This window comes from Centroberyx gerrardi, chromosome 11 (assembly GCF_048128805.1).
Source record: "Centroberyx gerrardi isolate f3 chromosome 11, fCenGer3.hap1.cur.20231027, whole genome shotgun sequence".
NCBI classification, from domain to species: Eukaryota; Metazoa; Chordata; class Actinopteri; order Beryciformes; family Berycidae; genus Centroberyx; species Centroberyx gerrardi.
In genome coordinates, this window is record NC_136007.1 from 17,193,828 (window position 1) to 17,209,126 (window position 15,299).

At 41.7% G+C, this 15,299-nt stretch overlaps 1 protein-coding gene across 3 annotated transcripts; it reads left to right on the forward strand.

Annotated features, from left to right (window-relative positions):
• rps6ka4 (ribosomal protein S6 kinase, polypeptide 4) lies at positions 1-14,735 on the forward strand. Of its 3 annotated transcripts, XM_071901054.2 has the most exons (19): positions 1-47; positions 856-994; positions 3,251-3,322; positions 3,915-3,982; positions 4,919-5,069; positions 5,247-5,362; positions 6,280-6,387; positions 6,559-6,639; positions 6,957-7,060; positions 7,355-7,505; positions 7,666-7,827; positions 8,174-8,299; positions 8,937-9,070; positions 9,250-9,343; positions 10,084-10,254; positions 10,764-10,955; positions 11,046-11,205; positions 11,684-11,847; positions 11,972-14,735. In XM_071901054.2, the coding sequence occupies exons 2-19, from the start codon at positions 907-909 to the stop codon at positions 12,221-12,223; spliced, it is 2,394 nt and encodes a 797-aa protein (XP_071757155.1). In that variant the 5' UTR covers positions 1-47; positions 856-906; the 3' UTR covers positions 12,224-14,735. The 3 variants fall into 3 exon arrangements, with proteins under 3 accessions (XP_071757155.1, XP_071757154.1, XP_071757156.1); XM_071901053.2 differs by having other exon boundaries at positions 13-994; XM_071901055.2 differs by having other exon boundaries at positions 13-994; positions 6,562-6,639.
• The last annotated feature ends 564 nt before the right edge of the window (positions 14,736-15,299 follow it).

The following is a 15,299-nucleotide window of genomic DNA, read 5'->3' on the forward strand; positions in this document are numbered from 1 at the left end:
GTCGTTGGGAAACTGGCATTAGCAGTTAGCTGCTGACAAAATATAAAGTGAGGTGCATTATTTTCAACATGAGTGAGTCATGAACTTGATTCCCGTAGAAACAGGATAAGGAACTACCCAAGCTGGCCTTTTCCAACATGATCTTGGTTAACCAGGGGATTTTGTAATTGACATCTCAGGATACTAGTTAACTTAGCTAACTGAGTGTGCTAACCAAACATTAGCTAACGTTAACGTTACAAAGTTTGATGAGCAACTACAGCAGGGACTCGCTAGCTAGGTATAGCTAGCTACTAGTTTGCTAACTTACTACTAACCATTACCAGCTAGCTAGCTATGTAACATGTTTTGTTTGATCGTAACAATAACGTTAGCTAACAAGCGGGGTATTTATTTACGCACTAACTAGCTAATACGTTACGCGTTGTTTTGATCAGACGTTTATGTCAAACAGTAATGAGTAGTGTTCTTACATGGATGGAAAATAATGGCTAATGTTAAACATCTAATGCTAACGTTAGCCACATAGTCACTCTCAGCATTGGTGATATTTTCTGTAAGGTTGAAATAAAGTTAGCTAACGCCAGCTAGCAGTGTTAACCTAGTATTTTTATACACTTCTCTGCCTTTTCTGATTGATTTCGGCCATTATTGTCCTCCGGTATCGTTGGAGATAAGACAGCTAACATTAATGCGAAACACCAGGATGTCCAAGGCAAGGGAATTAGAGCAGCGATATTGTTTAGAAAACACAACAGCCAGACCATTTTGTTAATCTCTGTAAATCGTCATAATGCAATAAAGCTTTCCTGGCTGAGCGTTAATAGTGTAACATTTTTTTAAATACCCAAACAGCTGGCTAGCCAGTTCATTTTAGAGAGTCTGTAGATAGAGCCTACTTTCGGTATGCCTGGGGACGCTTCTGATAGTAGCGATGACTCCGATGCAAAAACGAATGAAAAAGCCTGCACCGTCAAGCATCAGATTACCAATGGTAAGTCAGGTATACCTTTTGTTATTAAACACGGTACACATGTAGACCATGGACTAGACACCTGATGGCCTTCAGTATGGCTCACATGATCTGCTACTATAAAGTAGATGGTTGACAACAAGATCTTCTTTCATCAGCCATGTGCAAAGGTTTCAGTGCATCTGTGTGTCAACAATAATATTTATCTTTTTTAATAATAATAATTTATTTATAAGGCACTCATGGTGCCTTCAGAAAGTATTCAACCCCTTGACTTGTGTCCGATTTTTGTGGTGCTGCAGCCTGAATTCAAAATGGATCAGATGAGGATTTCATAATAATAACCAATATCCAATAGCCAACAATGTCAAAATGGATTCATTAAAAATTATGAGCTGAAATATTTTGCGTTAATTAACAAGTATTCAACCCCTTTGCAGTGACAAATTGAGTTAAGGTGCATCCATATTCCTTTTGCTTTCCGTCAGTTGTCTCTACAATTTGATTGGAGTCCACCTGTGGCCAATTCTATTGACTGGACATGATTTATACGCACATGTGTCTATATGGGGACACACTAGATATCGGGATATCGGTTATCGGGAGGATTTACACCAGATTTGCCCATACCACAATCAGAGGGGAAATCCTGATTGGCTTGGGACCGATGGTTGGCAAAGTTCATCTGGTAGGCTTGGAACAAACTGGAAAACTCTTAAAATCCTAACCAATTTTGAAAACACAGACATTGCATCACACACCTAACGATGGATTTCACAGATTTTTGTTTGTCTCAGTTGTAAATATACTCACACTAGACGATTAGGCAAGGACAGGGAATCACAGGCAGATGACAGCACACCTGGAGTTTTGCAAAAAGGCACGCGGAAGACTCTTGAGAGTATGTAGGCAAAATATTCTGTGGTCTCATGAAACTAAAATTGAACACTTCAGCCATAATGCAAAGTGCTATATCTGGTGGAAACCGGGCACAGCTCACCGCATATCAAACACTTACAATGAAGTATAGTGGTGGCATCATTATGCTGTGGGGGGCTTTTCAGCAGCAGGGACCGGGAGACTTACAAGGCTAATGGGAGCAATGAATGGAGCCAAATAACAGCCAGCTTCGTGAGAACCAGCTTCAGACTGCAAAAGACCTTAGATTGGGGCGATGATCTATGTTGCAGCAGGACAATGACCTTAAGCATGAAGCTAAATCAACACTCGGCTTTGGCTGGGCCACTCAAGGACTTTCACATTCTTGTTCTGAAGCCATTCCAGACTTGAATCCCATTGAAAATTTAGAACTTGAACATAGCTGTTCAGATGCCCTCTTTGACCGAGCTTGAGCAAATCAGCAAGGATGAATTGGAGAAAATCCCCAAATCCAGATGTGCCAAGCTGAGATGTATCCAAGAAAACTCAAAGCTGTAATCGCTGCCAAAGGTGCTTCAAAGTATTGACTCAAGGGGTTGAATATTTAGTTACATTAGATATTTCTGTATTTCAGTTTCAATACATTCGTGAAATTTGCATTGTATTCATTGCAAATTTGCAATGAGTGCAATTTTTTATACTGTGTTGCATTCTGTGTGCTGCCCTCTTTTTTTCTCTCTTCCCTTTGCTCCCCTCTCTCCTTGTGTTTTACTGCCCATTGTTAATGGTATTGTTGTTTGTTGTGGTGTCCTTTAATGTTGAACGATTGTATGACTGAGTTTTTATTTTATTCCCTCTAGAGGCTATACTCTTGCCAGGCTAAATAGAATTTGTTCTTAAGTAACTTGCCTAGTAAAATAAAGTTTTTTTGGGTTTTTTTAAGTCCAAAAAGTTAAATTTGTTTCCTTTGTAATTATAGGGTATTTTGTGTGGATTGTTCACAAAAAACAATCTCCATTTTAAATTCAGGCTGCAACACCTCAAAGTGCAGAAAAAGGCAGGGGGGTTGAATACTTCCTGAAGACACTTTACATACAAACCTGTGCCCTAATTTGTATGTGTTACTTTTGTTGAAAACAGGAACCTAAGTTTGATTGTGTGTTGCCAACTTTGAGGTTTGATTAGTGTTACATAAAGTTGAAGGCTGTTCAAGGCTATTTGGTGAGAGGCTCATGGCTCATACTCAAGCTCTAGTATTGTTGAAATTTTGAATTTTGTCTGTCCTTCGCCTTCGGGATTGAAAAAGTGTGCGTGGGACAGTTTGTTGTGTGCTGAAATATAATATTCTTCTTTTTTCTACTTTTTCTTTAACGTGTTTTCATTGTTTATTGCCACTAGCTAACCTCACAGGTCATACTGAGAGGGTCGGCATGGAGAACTTTGAGCTTCTCAAAGTGTTGGGTACTGGAGGTAAGTATCTGCATGAAGCGTCCACACATATATGGCCTCAGGTGTAGCCAAACTTAAATAAACACTTGAAGAAATTGTGATATAAAGTATACTGAAAGCAGATGGGATGCATTTCCTGCCATGTTGAGGTCGAATCAACCCAAAGTGTTAAGTTATTCTGACTGATCACCTTCATCCTGTGGTGAAGCACTTCTTCACATTCATACCCTGACTGGGGAGTTGCATATCATGAATGGTATCTGAATGGTTAGTGGTTAGACCATATGCCATGGCTATCTCCGTCGCCAGATCTCATCCCAACTGAATACTTATGGGAGATCCTTGAGTAGGGCCGGAGAAGCTGTTTCCCATCAACAAAACAACACACGATTAAATTTTGTGTGGAAGAATACTGTTCCATCTGTATGGCAGAGCTCCAGACACTTGTGCAGTTTATGCACCTGCTGAACCTGTTGTGGTGACTCACAGTGGCCCCACACCTGAGTAAGACACTTTATGTTGGTGTGTCTGTTTTCGGCTGTTACTTGTATGACTTTGTTAATAGAAGTAATTGGTGTGACTGCAGAAATTGTTTCTTTTTGTCTTTGTCTAGCTTATGGAAAAGTGTTTTTGGTCAGGAAGAACAGCGGTCATGATGAAGGCCAGCTATACGCTATGAAGGTGAGGCTTTTGGTCTGTGATATTGCATTTAGTGTAATGAGCTTGAAAGCTAAAATATTGGGCAATGCTGTAATGTAAGCTAAGAAACCTATTTAAAATGTTATGTTACCCTATAAACACATTCACATGTTTTTGCTGAAAGTCACAGCTTTTTCCTGTCTGTACAGGTTCCAATTACCTTTTGAAATTTTGATGTAATTATGCACTTTCCTAGCTGGTGATTTCACAGGGGGACTAGATGCTTTAGTCTCTGCTGATAAAATCATGCATCCCTTTCCCTTTATGCTAATTTATACCAAACTGTACTGTTGCATTTTTCTAAAGGACCAAAACTGAGGGTGGCATCTTACTTTAAAGACCACATGAAATGACAATCTGAGCTCATTCCACGACAAGAGTGTCTGATTGAAAAGGAAATATGGGCTGGAGATATGCGAATTGAACAGCGTGAGGGTGCATCGCATTGATGAATTCCAGCCAAATTACACAGTGTTTGGGGATCGGGCAACGGAAAACAAAGAGGCAGTGTTGAAAGATGGTTTTAGATGAACAAATTTCATTCCTATAGTAGCTGCAACTTAGTGGGGACATTTTGCATCTTTTTTTTTTTTTTTAAGGACAACTGAGGACAACATGACAGAATTTTGTATATATGTCACCCTCCAGCACAGCAGCTGAAGCTTGCTAAGAGATGTCAATCAAAATGTTCCGCCTCAGAGTGAAGGCTGACTAAGCCACCCTTCACTTGAATGTTTACAGGAAAAAATATTTTGAGCACAACTCTCTCATAGGCACACTGCCATATGCTTATGTACACTGCTTAACAACTCTTATTTTTCACTTCATCTGGTCTTTAAACCCAACTCCATTGTTGATGTCTACTTAGTACTGGTGGGATTTATAGATACTGATGGAAGATCCTAATTAATGCCCCAGGTGCTGAAGAAAGCAGCTATCGTTCAAAAGGCAAAGACGACAGAACACACTCGCACTGAGAGGCAGGTGCTGGAGCACATCCGCCAGTCTCCCTTCCTGGTCACCCTGCACTATGCCTTTCAGACGCAGAGCAAACTGCATCTCATCCTGGGTGAGCGCTGGGTCACTGGACCCAAATGTGGAGCATTCTGGTCTCAATCTTGAAGTGCTGAATAGGTGTTTTCTGTATGCGTCTATTACTGTGTGTGTCTGTCTGTTGGCCTTTTGTGTATAATGGGTGTTTGTATACGTCTATTCAAGCGCCCTGTGTATCTGTCTGTGTGTATAGACTATGTGAGCGGAGGGGAGATGTTCACTCATTTGTACCAGCGGGATCACTTCAGTGAGGAGGCAGTGCGGATTTACATTGGGGAGATAATCCTGGCTTTGGAGCACCTGCACAAGGTGGGTGTCTCTCCTCTCAACCCTGTAACCTCCGTCCGCCTCTGGACTCTCACTTTACTGCCTGAAAAACACTCTAGATCATTAAAGATGCCCAATGACACTTTTGACAACCAGTTGTAAATTTGGAGCTAATGAGGCAAAGAAGAAAATGTGGCATTAAAAGTGATTTATCGTGCGTTTTCCCAGCATGTGCACAAACCACAATATGGAAGGGAGGTAAAACTACATTTTCAAGGTTGAGCTGAGGGCATTTGAATGCTCTTTAGTTTTTTGTTGATTAGTCCATAACTTATAACTAGTGGGCCAGCAAACTAGATTCTCTCTTGGAATCTAGCAAGTTGGATAACTCTAATTCCAATGAAGAGGTTGTTACTACTTGGCCGGCCCATGGAAATGTTTCCTAAGGGCTTGTAATTTGCAGATGACATCTTAAACCAGAAAATGGCTGTAAACAATACAGCAGCAAAATCAATCTTAAAAATTAACATGGCAAAGGTTTTTGGAGATAATAGATTCTTGCAGCTTGTACATTAATCACCAGCAATACACACTTTGCGAATTACTCCATGGCTAAAACTTCACTGGATATCTTTATATTAAACTCACAAAACAACAGTATCTTTGGAGATGAGCGGTATTCTCATTCGCTGAGGTCATGTTATCACTAAGGTTCATGCTGAACTTTGTGTTACTGCCTGGGCAGTTGTTTGCTCTGACACATTGTTTTGGGCTCAGATATATTGAAAAGATGACATGATAAATGGAAATAACCAATTGTTAATGAATTTCTCATTCACATTGAATATCTCATTAAGTGTTGTCTTCATTGCTTGTGTAAATGTTTACCAATGTGCTGTTAAGAATTTACTACATTTACCATGTATGTAACTGATAAGTATTCACTGTGTTGTGTACAGCTTGGGATTGTGTACCGAGACATCAAATTGGAAAACATCCTTCTAGACAGCGAAGGACATGTGGTATTGACAGATTTCGGGCTCAGCAAAGAGTTTCTGGAAGAGGAGGTTTGTAAACGCATGAACAAATTCGAACCATCAGAATGTGTGTGCATGCAGACATTCTCAAGTGTGTGTGTGATGGAATGTGTCTTCTCGGTTATAGCCATCAGAATCATGAATTGATTCATAGATTTGTCATTATAGACATACAGTGTCTTCCCTTTCCCCTCAATGCAGAAGGAAAGGACCTACTCTTTCTGTGGCACCATCGAGTACATGGCTCCAGAAATCATCAGGGGGAAGTCCGGCCACGGCAAGGTAAAAAGAATATCAGCAAGGCCGTGAGCACTGATTTTCAGGGTTCAAATCGTTGTGTCATTGTTACAGATTTAAAGGTGTCACGGGTCAGGAGCTGCATGGTGATGTGTAAATGTGTAAAGATCAGGTTTTGAAGTTTCAGGATGACGGGGAGATCCATCCACTTTAGCGTTTGGACCTATATGCTTAAATTGAAAATGCTGCAGGTCTGGTGACTCACAAATGAAAGAGGAGATTGTAACCTTTTTGGTGATAGAAGGCAGTCAGTAGCAGGACAGACAGTCCAGGTTGTAATTTCCACCTGTCACCTTCCTCAGTCGGTAGATTGGTGGAGTCTCGGGATCCTGATGTTTGAGCTGCTGACCGGAGCGTCTCCGTTTACCTTGGAGGGAGAGAGAAACTCCCAGAGCGAGGTGTCAAAGTGAGTGCAGGGCTCGGCTCCCTCTCCATCTCACTTGTGTACCGTTCCCATCTTTGATTAACCTTTATTACTCTCCAATTCATGAAAATGATGCCAGCCATTGTGCTGGAGGCTCCTTTCACTTATTCATCCAGCCAGCAGAAAATACAGTTGTGTTAATAATAAATGTGATGTGTCCTTTCCATAAAGTAAAGCTCGCAGCCTAATTTGAATTCAGTAATAGGTTATGAGGGTGCTATGTTAACATAATGTGCAGTCATCCCATTATTTCCTTTCCCTCTGCTTTCCCCACAGACGTATTTTGCGCTGTGAGCCCCCGTTCCCCTCTATGATTGGAGCCACCGCTCAGGACCTGCTGAGGAAGCTGCTGGTGAAAGATCCCCACAGGAGACTGGGCTCCGGGCCGCGAGGGGCTGAAGACATCAAAGCACATGCCTTCTTCAAGGTGCTATTGACCTCACCTGCCATCCTCTGCTCCTGTTCCTGTCTTCTCTTTCCTCTCATCCATTAGAAAAGCCCCCAAACACACACACACACACGCACACAACTCTCAGCACACAGCTCTCTTATCTCATTATTCCCATCTGCTTTTTTTCCTCACACAGGGACTGAACTGGGCTGACCTGGCAGAAAAGAAGGTGGCGAGCCCGTTCAGACCAGAGCTTAAGAGTGAACTTGATGTGGGGAACTTTGCTGAGGAGTTTACTGGGATGGATCCTGTCTATTCCCCAGCCAGCACGCCCCCAAGCACGGGCCGCCTGTTCCAGGTCAGTCCTCACTAACGACAAATGAACAGTGTGATTTCAAAAATTCTGTATACACCATTTGAAAATATCGACAAATGTTTGCCAGCATTAAAATCAAGCATATCATGGGTTTCATGGGTTTTATAGTTTTGAGTCATCTTAATGCCTTTGCTTAAAATATAGCTCTGTTTTTCTGTTTTTGAGTGTAATATTGACTGAATTTTAGGTAGCATTTGTTTATTTATTTTTCCCTGAAATGGATATATAGCGTTTTGGAATGAAACCCTTCAAATGCACACTACAGTAATTCCACGGTCACAGCAGGCTGCCTTGTGAGACACCCAACATCTCTTCTCTGCAATTTTAGGGCTACTCGTTCATTGCTCCCTCCATCCTGTTCAACAAGAACGCGGTCATGGGGGACTTCATAGAATCCCAGATCGGCGCTGATCGACCAGGCTCAGCCTCTGTCCAGCGGAGTGCGATGTTAGAGGTATGGATCTAGCGTGGATGTTGGTGCAAACAAGTGGTTAGGTAAATTGATGACTGGACAAAATGTGACGTGTTTTGGCTCACCCAGGTTAGTTGCATCACCCTGTTTTTGGCTAGGGTTGTTAAATGATTTGGGTGTAAGTGGCCGTTTTTCGCTTTTTCTCAGAAAAGCAATCTTGCACAACTAGCTTGTGTTCAGTTGAAGCCCTTATGCAATTTATACATGTGTAAAATAAGCATCTGAAAAGGGCTCAGAAGTGTGTTGGTCATGCGGGATGGACAAAGAGGAAAGGGAAGAGAAAGCTGCCAAGTTTATTCACCAAAGTTTCACAGCAAAAGGTCGTAACGTTTTCATGTGACTTCATTCATCTTCATTGTGACTGATTCATTTGACTTTAAGTGCAAGATGCATCCTTTTATAGATCTAAACATGCTCCCCCATAAACATAAAATCCTTGTCAGGTCCGTAAGTGCTGATTTGCCAGGCTGTGTCACATATTTGTTGATGTATGCCAGAGTAAATTTGATTTATTAGAAAGTCTTTACAGTGCAGTGGTGGGAGCCATATCCTGTTGCACAAGAATTGTTATTTCCCCCGTCAATTTGAGCTTGACTAATCCTGTCCTTTTTCTGTTCAGGAGTCCCAGTTTTTCCAGAGCTATGAGCTGTGTCTCCAGGGGCCACCCCTGGGCGAGGGGAGCTTCTCTGTGTGCAGGAAATGCCGACACAAGCAAAGTGGCCACGATTATGCCGTCAAGATCGTCAGCCGCAGGTGAGTGGAGGCACTGGTACTCCATCTTGGTAGACCGCTGTGTGTCACTGTTAAATCAAGGTGATTTATCATCATGTTTGTGCTTCTGTGTGCTCTAACATGTGTTATTATATCACTATACTGTTTGATAGTCACAGAATGTCCTTGTTAACTTCTAATGTCTCTTTTGGCTCCGTTAGAATGGAAGTAAACACCCAGAGGGAGATTGCTGCTTTGAGGCAATGTGAGGCTCACCCCAACATTGTCAAACTGTATGACGTCTACACTGACCAGGTACAGCAGAGGAATAGAACATGTACAGTCAGTGACATGGCATAAAATGCAAGCCTGGAAACTCTGCAATGCTGAATATTAAAGGGGAACACCGGCCATTTTAACAAATGTAATATTATTCAGAAGGATATACAACATGACTGACTGCCGCCTGCTCATGCTTGTGCATTGATCAACAACACACAGTAAAACCACTAGGGGTCCTTGTCATCACAGTATAAAGCATCCGCCTTCCAATGTGAAATTGAAGGGAGTATAGCATTGCAACAAAATTTGCGATCTAAATAAATGTGTTGCAATCTGAATCTCTTTTATTTGAACAATAAACTCTTGTAACGCGAGAAAACAATGCCTTACCTTTCTGAGTTAGTTTGTTTTCCAGGATTCATTTTTGTTTATGTGAGCGCTGTCAAAGGAGATGGATAAATCCCCTCCAGATCCATGCGAGGTTTTACCGCGCTGAATCATAAAAGAGATTCAGATTGTGACACGTTTATTTAGATGGTAAATTTTGTTGGAAGGCAATTGTTTTATATTACGTGATGACGCGGCCCCATAGAAGTTGTTTTGTTGCATGAGCAGACAGCAGTGTCTCATCAGTCATGTTGTGTATCCTTCTGAATAATATTAAATTTGTTAAAATGGACGATGTTCCCCTTTGGGTAATGTGCAACAACAAAACACATTATCATCACAACCCCCCCCCCCCTTCTCTCTTTGTGCATCTCCCTCTCTCTCAGTACCACACCTACTTGGTGATGGAGCTCCTGCGAGGCGGGGAGCTGCTGGAAAGGATCAAGAGGAAGAAGCTCTTTGGCGAGGCGGAGGCCAGCCAGCTGTTACAGTGTCTGGTCTCCGCAGTCAGCTTCATGCACGAGGCTGGAGTGGTGCACAGAGACCTCAAACCAGAGGTGGGCTATCGCTTGACGTAACTAGACTCCACCCTAATACCTAAATCAGTGGTTGTCAACGTGGGGTCCGGGGACCAGCAGGGGTCCTTGAGGGAGTTCCAGGGGGTCCCCAGTAAACTGATGAATTGTTGACTTCACCATTATTTCATTTACAAGAATTTAACACAATTAGAGAATGTAGAAGAATGACTGTGTTGATCATAGTTTCACTGTTATCTCTGTACCTACAATACAGATAGTCACGGAATTCTGCACGAAATCATAACTGACAATAAAAATATTCTCAGATTTGGAGTCGAGAGACATAATCTCATCAAACGGGGGTCCGTGGCACTACTAAATTAGGGATCCGTGATATGAGAAAGGTTGAGAATCACTGACCTAAATGACGCACTCCTCATCCCTGAAAATGCACCTCCCATGTAAAATACAAAAAGCAAATGCGGACTGAGTGTGAAAGGTAAGAAAAATAAGACGGGATAATGATGTTCTCTCTGTTTGCCTTGCAGAACGTGCTGTTTGCAGACGAGGGAGAAGACTCAGTGCTGAAAGTGATAGATTTTGGGTTTGCCCGCCTGTGCCCTGCAGGCAGCGCCCCCCTGCAGACTCCTTGCTTCACACTGCAGTACGCTGCACCCGAGCTCTTTGAGAGCGCAGGATACGACAAAGCCTGTGACCTCTGGAGTCTTGGGGTCATCCTGGTAATTTCAACTAAAACCACTGATTCTGTCACATCAGACTTAGGATAATTGTGGTAGTAATGAGAATGTGTGTGTGTGTTTTTTCATCAGTACACCATGCTGTCAGGCCAGGTGCCATTTCAGAGTGAGCAGCGCGGGATGACCTCATCGTACGCCGCTGATATCATGCAAAAAATAAAAGAGGGAGACTTCTCTTTGGCTGGGGAGGCGTGGAAGGGCGTGTCGGAGGAGGCCAAAGAGCTTGTGAAAGGTACACCAGTTGAAATTAACCGAATGCTTTGTAGAAGGGAAGCAAAATGGCATAATATATTTGAACATTTTGTTAGGGGCACACTACATGACTTTTTGCACAATATTCAACCCTTCCTCAGAGAGGTTCTGCTTGCCCTTCTGGGGAATGTAATAAGTATGCATTTGTAATCAGTGAGCTCGATGTGAGGAGACCTTGCTTGTAGTGCAGCACCACTGCATGTTAATTAACAGCTCCACATTTATGCGCAGGACGGTGGCCTCAGCTTCTAAAGGCTGATTGGAGGCGTGTGTACTTCAGTAAAAGTAGCAGTGGGATGGTTTAGGGAGTTCCCATTGCTCTTAGAATTTGTCATTTAGGAATGTTTTTATTCCACACCCCATCTTTGCAACTCTGCTTCTTAGGTTGTACGCCTCCCACCTTGTCCTCTTGCCTTTGTAATTGGTCCACACCTTACCCCGTCCCTCTGTGGTTTTAGGCCTGCTGACGGTGGATCCAGAGAGCCGTCTCAAGCTGTCTGACCTGAAAGAGAACAGCTGGCTGCAGGGCGGAGCCTCCATGTCCACCACTCCACTGTGCACTCCAGATGTGCTGGAGTCCAGTGGGCCTACTGTCCGCACCTATGTCAATGCCACTTACAAGGTAAGGCATGGCATTGTGAACCACATTTTCTCAAAGCTCTTGAAACAGATGTTAAGTGCATTCGCTTAATATATTTCTTCCTGTCGTCCTTTCCTCTTCTTTTGTCGTTTGCCCTCCACACCAGGCTTTCAACCGTGGGAAGAGAGAAGGCTTCTTTTTGAAGAGCGTCGACAACGCTCCCCTGGCAAAGCGCCGAAAGCTCAAGATGACAAGTACAGGTGTGGAGACCCGGTGGAGTTCGTCCTCTTCCTCCTCCTCTTCATCCACATCCTCTTCCTCGGCAACTGCAACGGCAACTGCAACTGCAACTGCAACTGCAACTGCAACTGCATCCAAAGCACAGCCAAACCAAACTGTGACCCCAAAGCAGAGCTAGCCTAAATGGGAGCGGCGAGAAGAGGAGCGAAAGGAGAGAAACAAAGAGGAAAGTGGTATGTGCTGATGATGTCCGACCGAAGTGATATGGCCTCCCAGTTCCATAAATTTAATTATGAACAAACCAAAAGACTGGTCGAGTATTTAAGTTTTCAACACAAAGCTGAATTTCATTTTGTGTTGTCATAGCAAAGCAACTGGTTTCATTCATCACGCCGTGTTCTCCCCAAGACCAAACATGTATTTTTCTTGAATGAATGGAAGACGGATCACAAAAAGGTCTAGATTCATATCTTTTAATATGGATAATAATCTGTGGCCTTCAGAATATTCAGTACTTATTCAGTATTCAGTCACCAGGATTTGGTGATATCACACACTAAAAGTTAAAAACGAGATATTTACCTACTCTCACTATAGTGGGTAGGGAGCAGTGCCTGACCATATAGGGATAAAGGGAAAAAGGAGCCATGAATGAGCAGAAGCCATATATACAGCAAAGCAATGACTGTAACAATTGAACCGTTGTGAATACACACAAATTTGCACATAGCAAATGGACAGTCCTTCCAGGATTTTGCAGAGTTATCCTTTGATTGTATCCGGTCATGCTTGACTGAGTCGGTGGGCAAAATTTTAGTGATCTGCGTGACAAGTGCTGTGCTAGACACACACAAAGACTCTGACATAGGTAATTGAGGTACCCATATTCTTTTTAAAAGAAGATAAATTGTGTGGATCGGTGAAAAATCCAATTGTTTGCACTATTTGCAGAGAATGGTAATAATGTAAATCGGAAGATCAAAAAACTGCAAATTCCTGGAAGGACTGAGCAGAGAGGGAATTGTTTGGGATCTATATAACCTTATATATTGGATAGAAAGAGTGATGCTGTAGTGGAAAGCTTCTCATTTAGAAACAAATTTAACTGTGAGTGATGATCTTCAGTCCAAAGGGCACACGGTCTTTGGCAAACCAGTTGAACCTGTAATACACTACCAACGTTAAAAACCCCATTGAACTCAGTGTAGAGCTCATTTCATGATGTGACAAAATATGGGCGAGTGTTGTGCAAGTTGACCAGTTGGAGTTTGAGTTGAGGTGGTGGCAGTGCTAGCCAAATGGCCAATGGTAGAAAAAGCGACAAAAGACGAAGAAGCAGTGATGAAATAGGATTGGGGTCCGATTTTCTTGTCGTACTTGCTGTAACTTACTAGCATCATTGTGCCTGTTTTGAGATTTTTAGCATGCTAATCTGTCGTGAAGATGATCTAAAAGAACTTTTTCTACATTTTGGTAGCTCGGGCTCGCTAGCAGATGTCATTCAAAATGTTTTTTATGCTACCGAGCGCAGCCTGAGCTACCCTTTACAGAGTGTTTGCAGGAAGACTGGAGAAAAATAACTTTTGGTTATTTTGAGTGAACATTTGCCGTAGGCATGTGAATTTTGACAGGGGATGTCAGTTTTCTATTGGCCTACCAGACCGGCACCATATGTGGTTATCACAATGCAATCTGATTTGGTATAGTGAAATACTGTTACAAGGAGCTCTTCCCAATAGAGTAAGCCACTCAGTTTGTCGCTTAAATGACAAATTATGTATTGACAGCCCAATTCAAAACCTGAGTAAAGTGTCGCCTGCGCTGCCAAGATCGCCCCAATTCTGGCTTTGTTTACATAATTGGGTTGAAGACATTCTTTCATTCTCAAATTAAAATTATGATAAAGTATGAGACACTTAATCATGAGTTTAATACGGTCCTTTGCATTACGGTGGGATCTTAAAGTGTGAGGGACTCCACCGTTGAAGAGTCGTTGTGTATATATATACATCCTTGATTTAAAAAAGAAAAAAAAAAATGTAGTGATTTGATGATTGTTTTAATCATTGTACATTAGTCACGCCGATCTACTAATCATGTTTTTATTGGATCTTTTTTTTATATGGATGTTGCACAGTCAGTTGATCAATTAAACACATTTCAGCTTTAAAGGTGCTTTCTCTGGTATTTATTACATGTAATTGGTTTTAATGTATTTTATAATGCTGTGGTAATGGGATTCATGATAAATTGGCTCTTGTTAGTTTGTATATCAGCACTATATGTGTGGGTGTGTGAGAGAGGCATGAGTGGCGCTGGGAGATTGGATGTACTTACGTTTCTGTACCAGATGAAGCATTATTGCAAGTTACTGTATAATTTTTTGTCGTTGTTGTTGACCCCCCCTCCACCCCCTTCTCCCCCCGTCTTTTTAAAGATAACAGGTTGTTTGTGTTTAGAGTATTCAAAATTTTACTTCAGGAACTGTGCTTTTATTGGTGTTGATATTCTGATTTGGTTGTTATCAGTTTGTGATAAATGAGATATTTTTCATTTTTTGTAATGTATTTGTTGTTTGTTTTTGGAGCATACCATCTTATTGAGATGCACTATGTCATAACTTGGAATTTATCTTTGGCACCAAGAATGTTTCATGAGATCTGGTGCAAAATAAACATTACTTTTAAATAGATCGCTGTGTGTTTTATCTTTGGATGCCGTATTGTAATTATTCCTATGATTAATGTTATCTTGTTCCTATGATCAATGTTATCTGGATGGGTTATGTGGCTGAAGTGCTCATTAGACTGAGTACTCTCAACGTTCTGATTTGAAGTTGTTCCATTAACTGCACAACACAACCTCACATTGTTCAGTAGTTTAGTTCCTTAGGTAAAATAACATTGCAACTATGGGGACTAAGTGCAAACACTGTAAATTATCCAGGAAATGTATTAATAATTCCATTTTTTTCCCTTTTCCCTTTTTTTTGATTGAAGCCATTTGAAAGATTTTCTGAAATGTACCCATTTATTGAGAATAACAAAAAAGAAATGCTTTTCTTACAAGTTCAATGAAGCCTCAATCATTATCAAAACAACATGGAAAGTCATCAATCAGCTTCTAAACAAGAGAAGAGACTCCTCAACATCTCCACAGTAGTACATACAGTACACTGACCCTTATGATGGCTCATCCCTTTCTAAGGACATTAGTCACTGATGGCTCTTAACATGGTTTGATTCACCTACCAA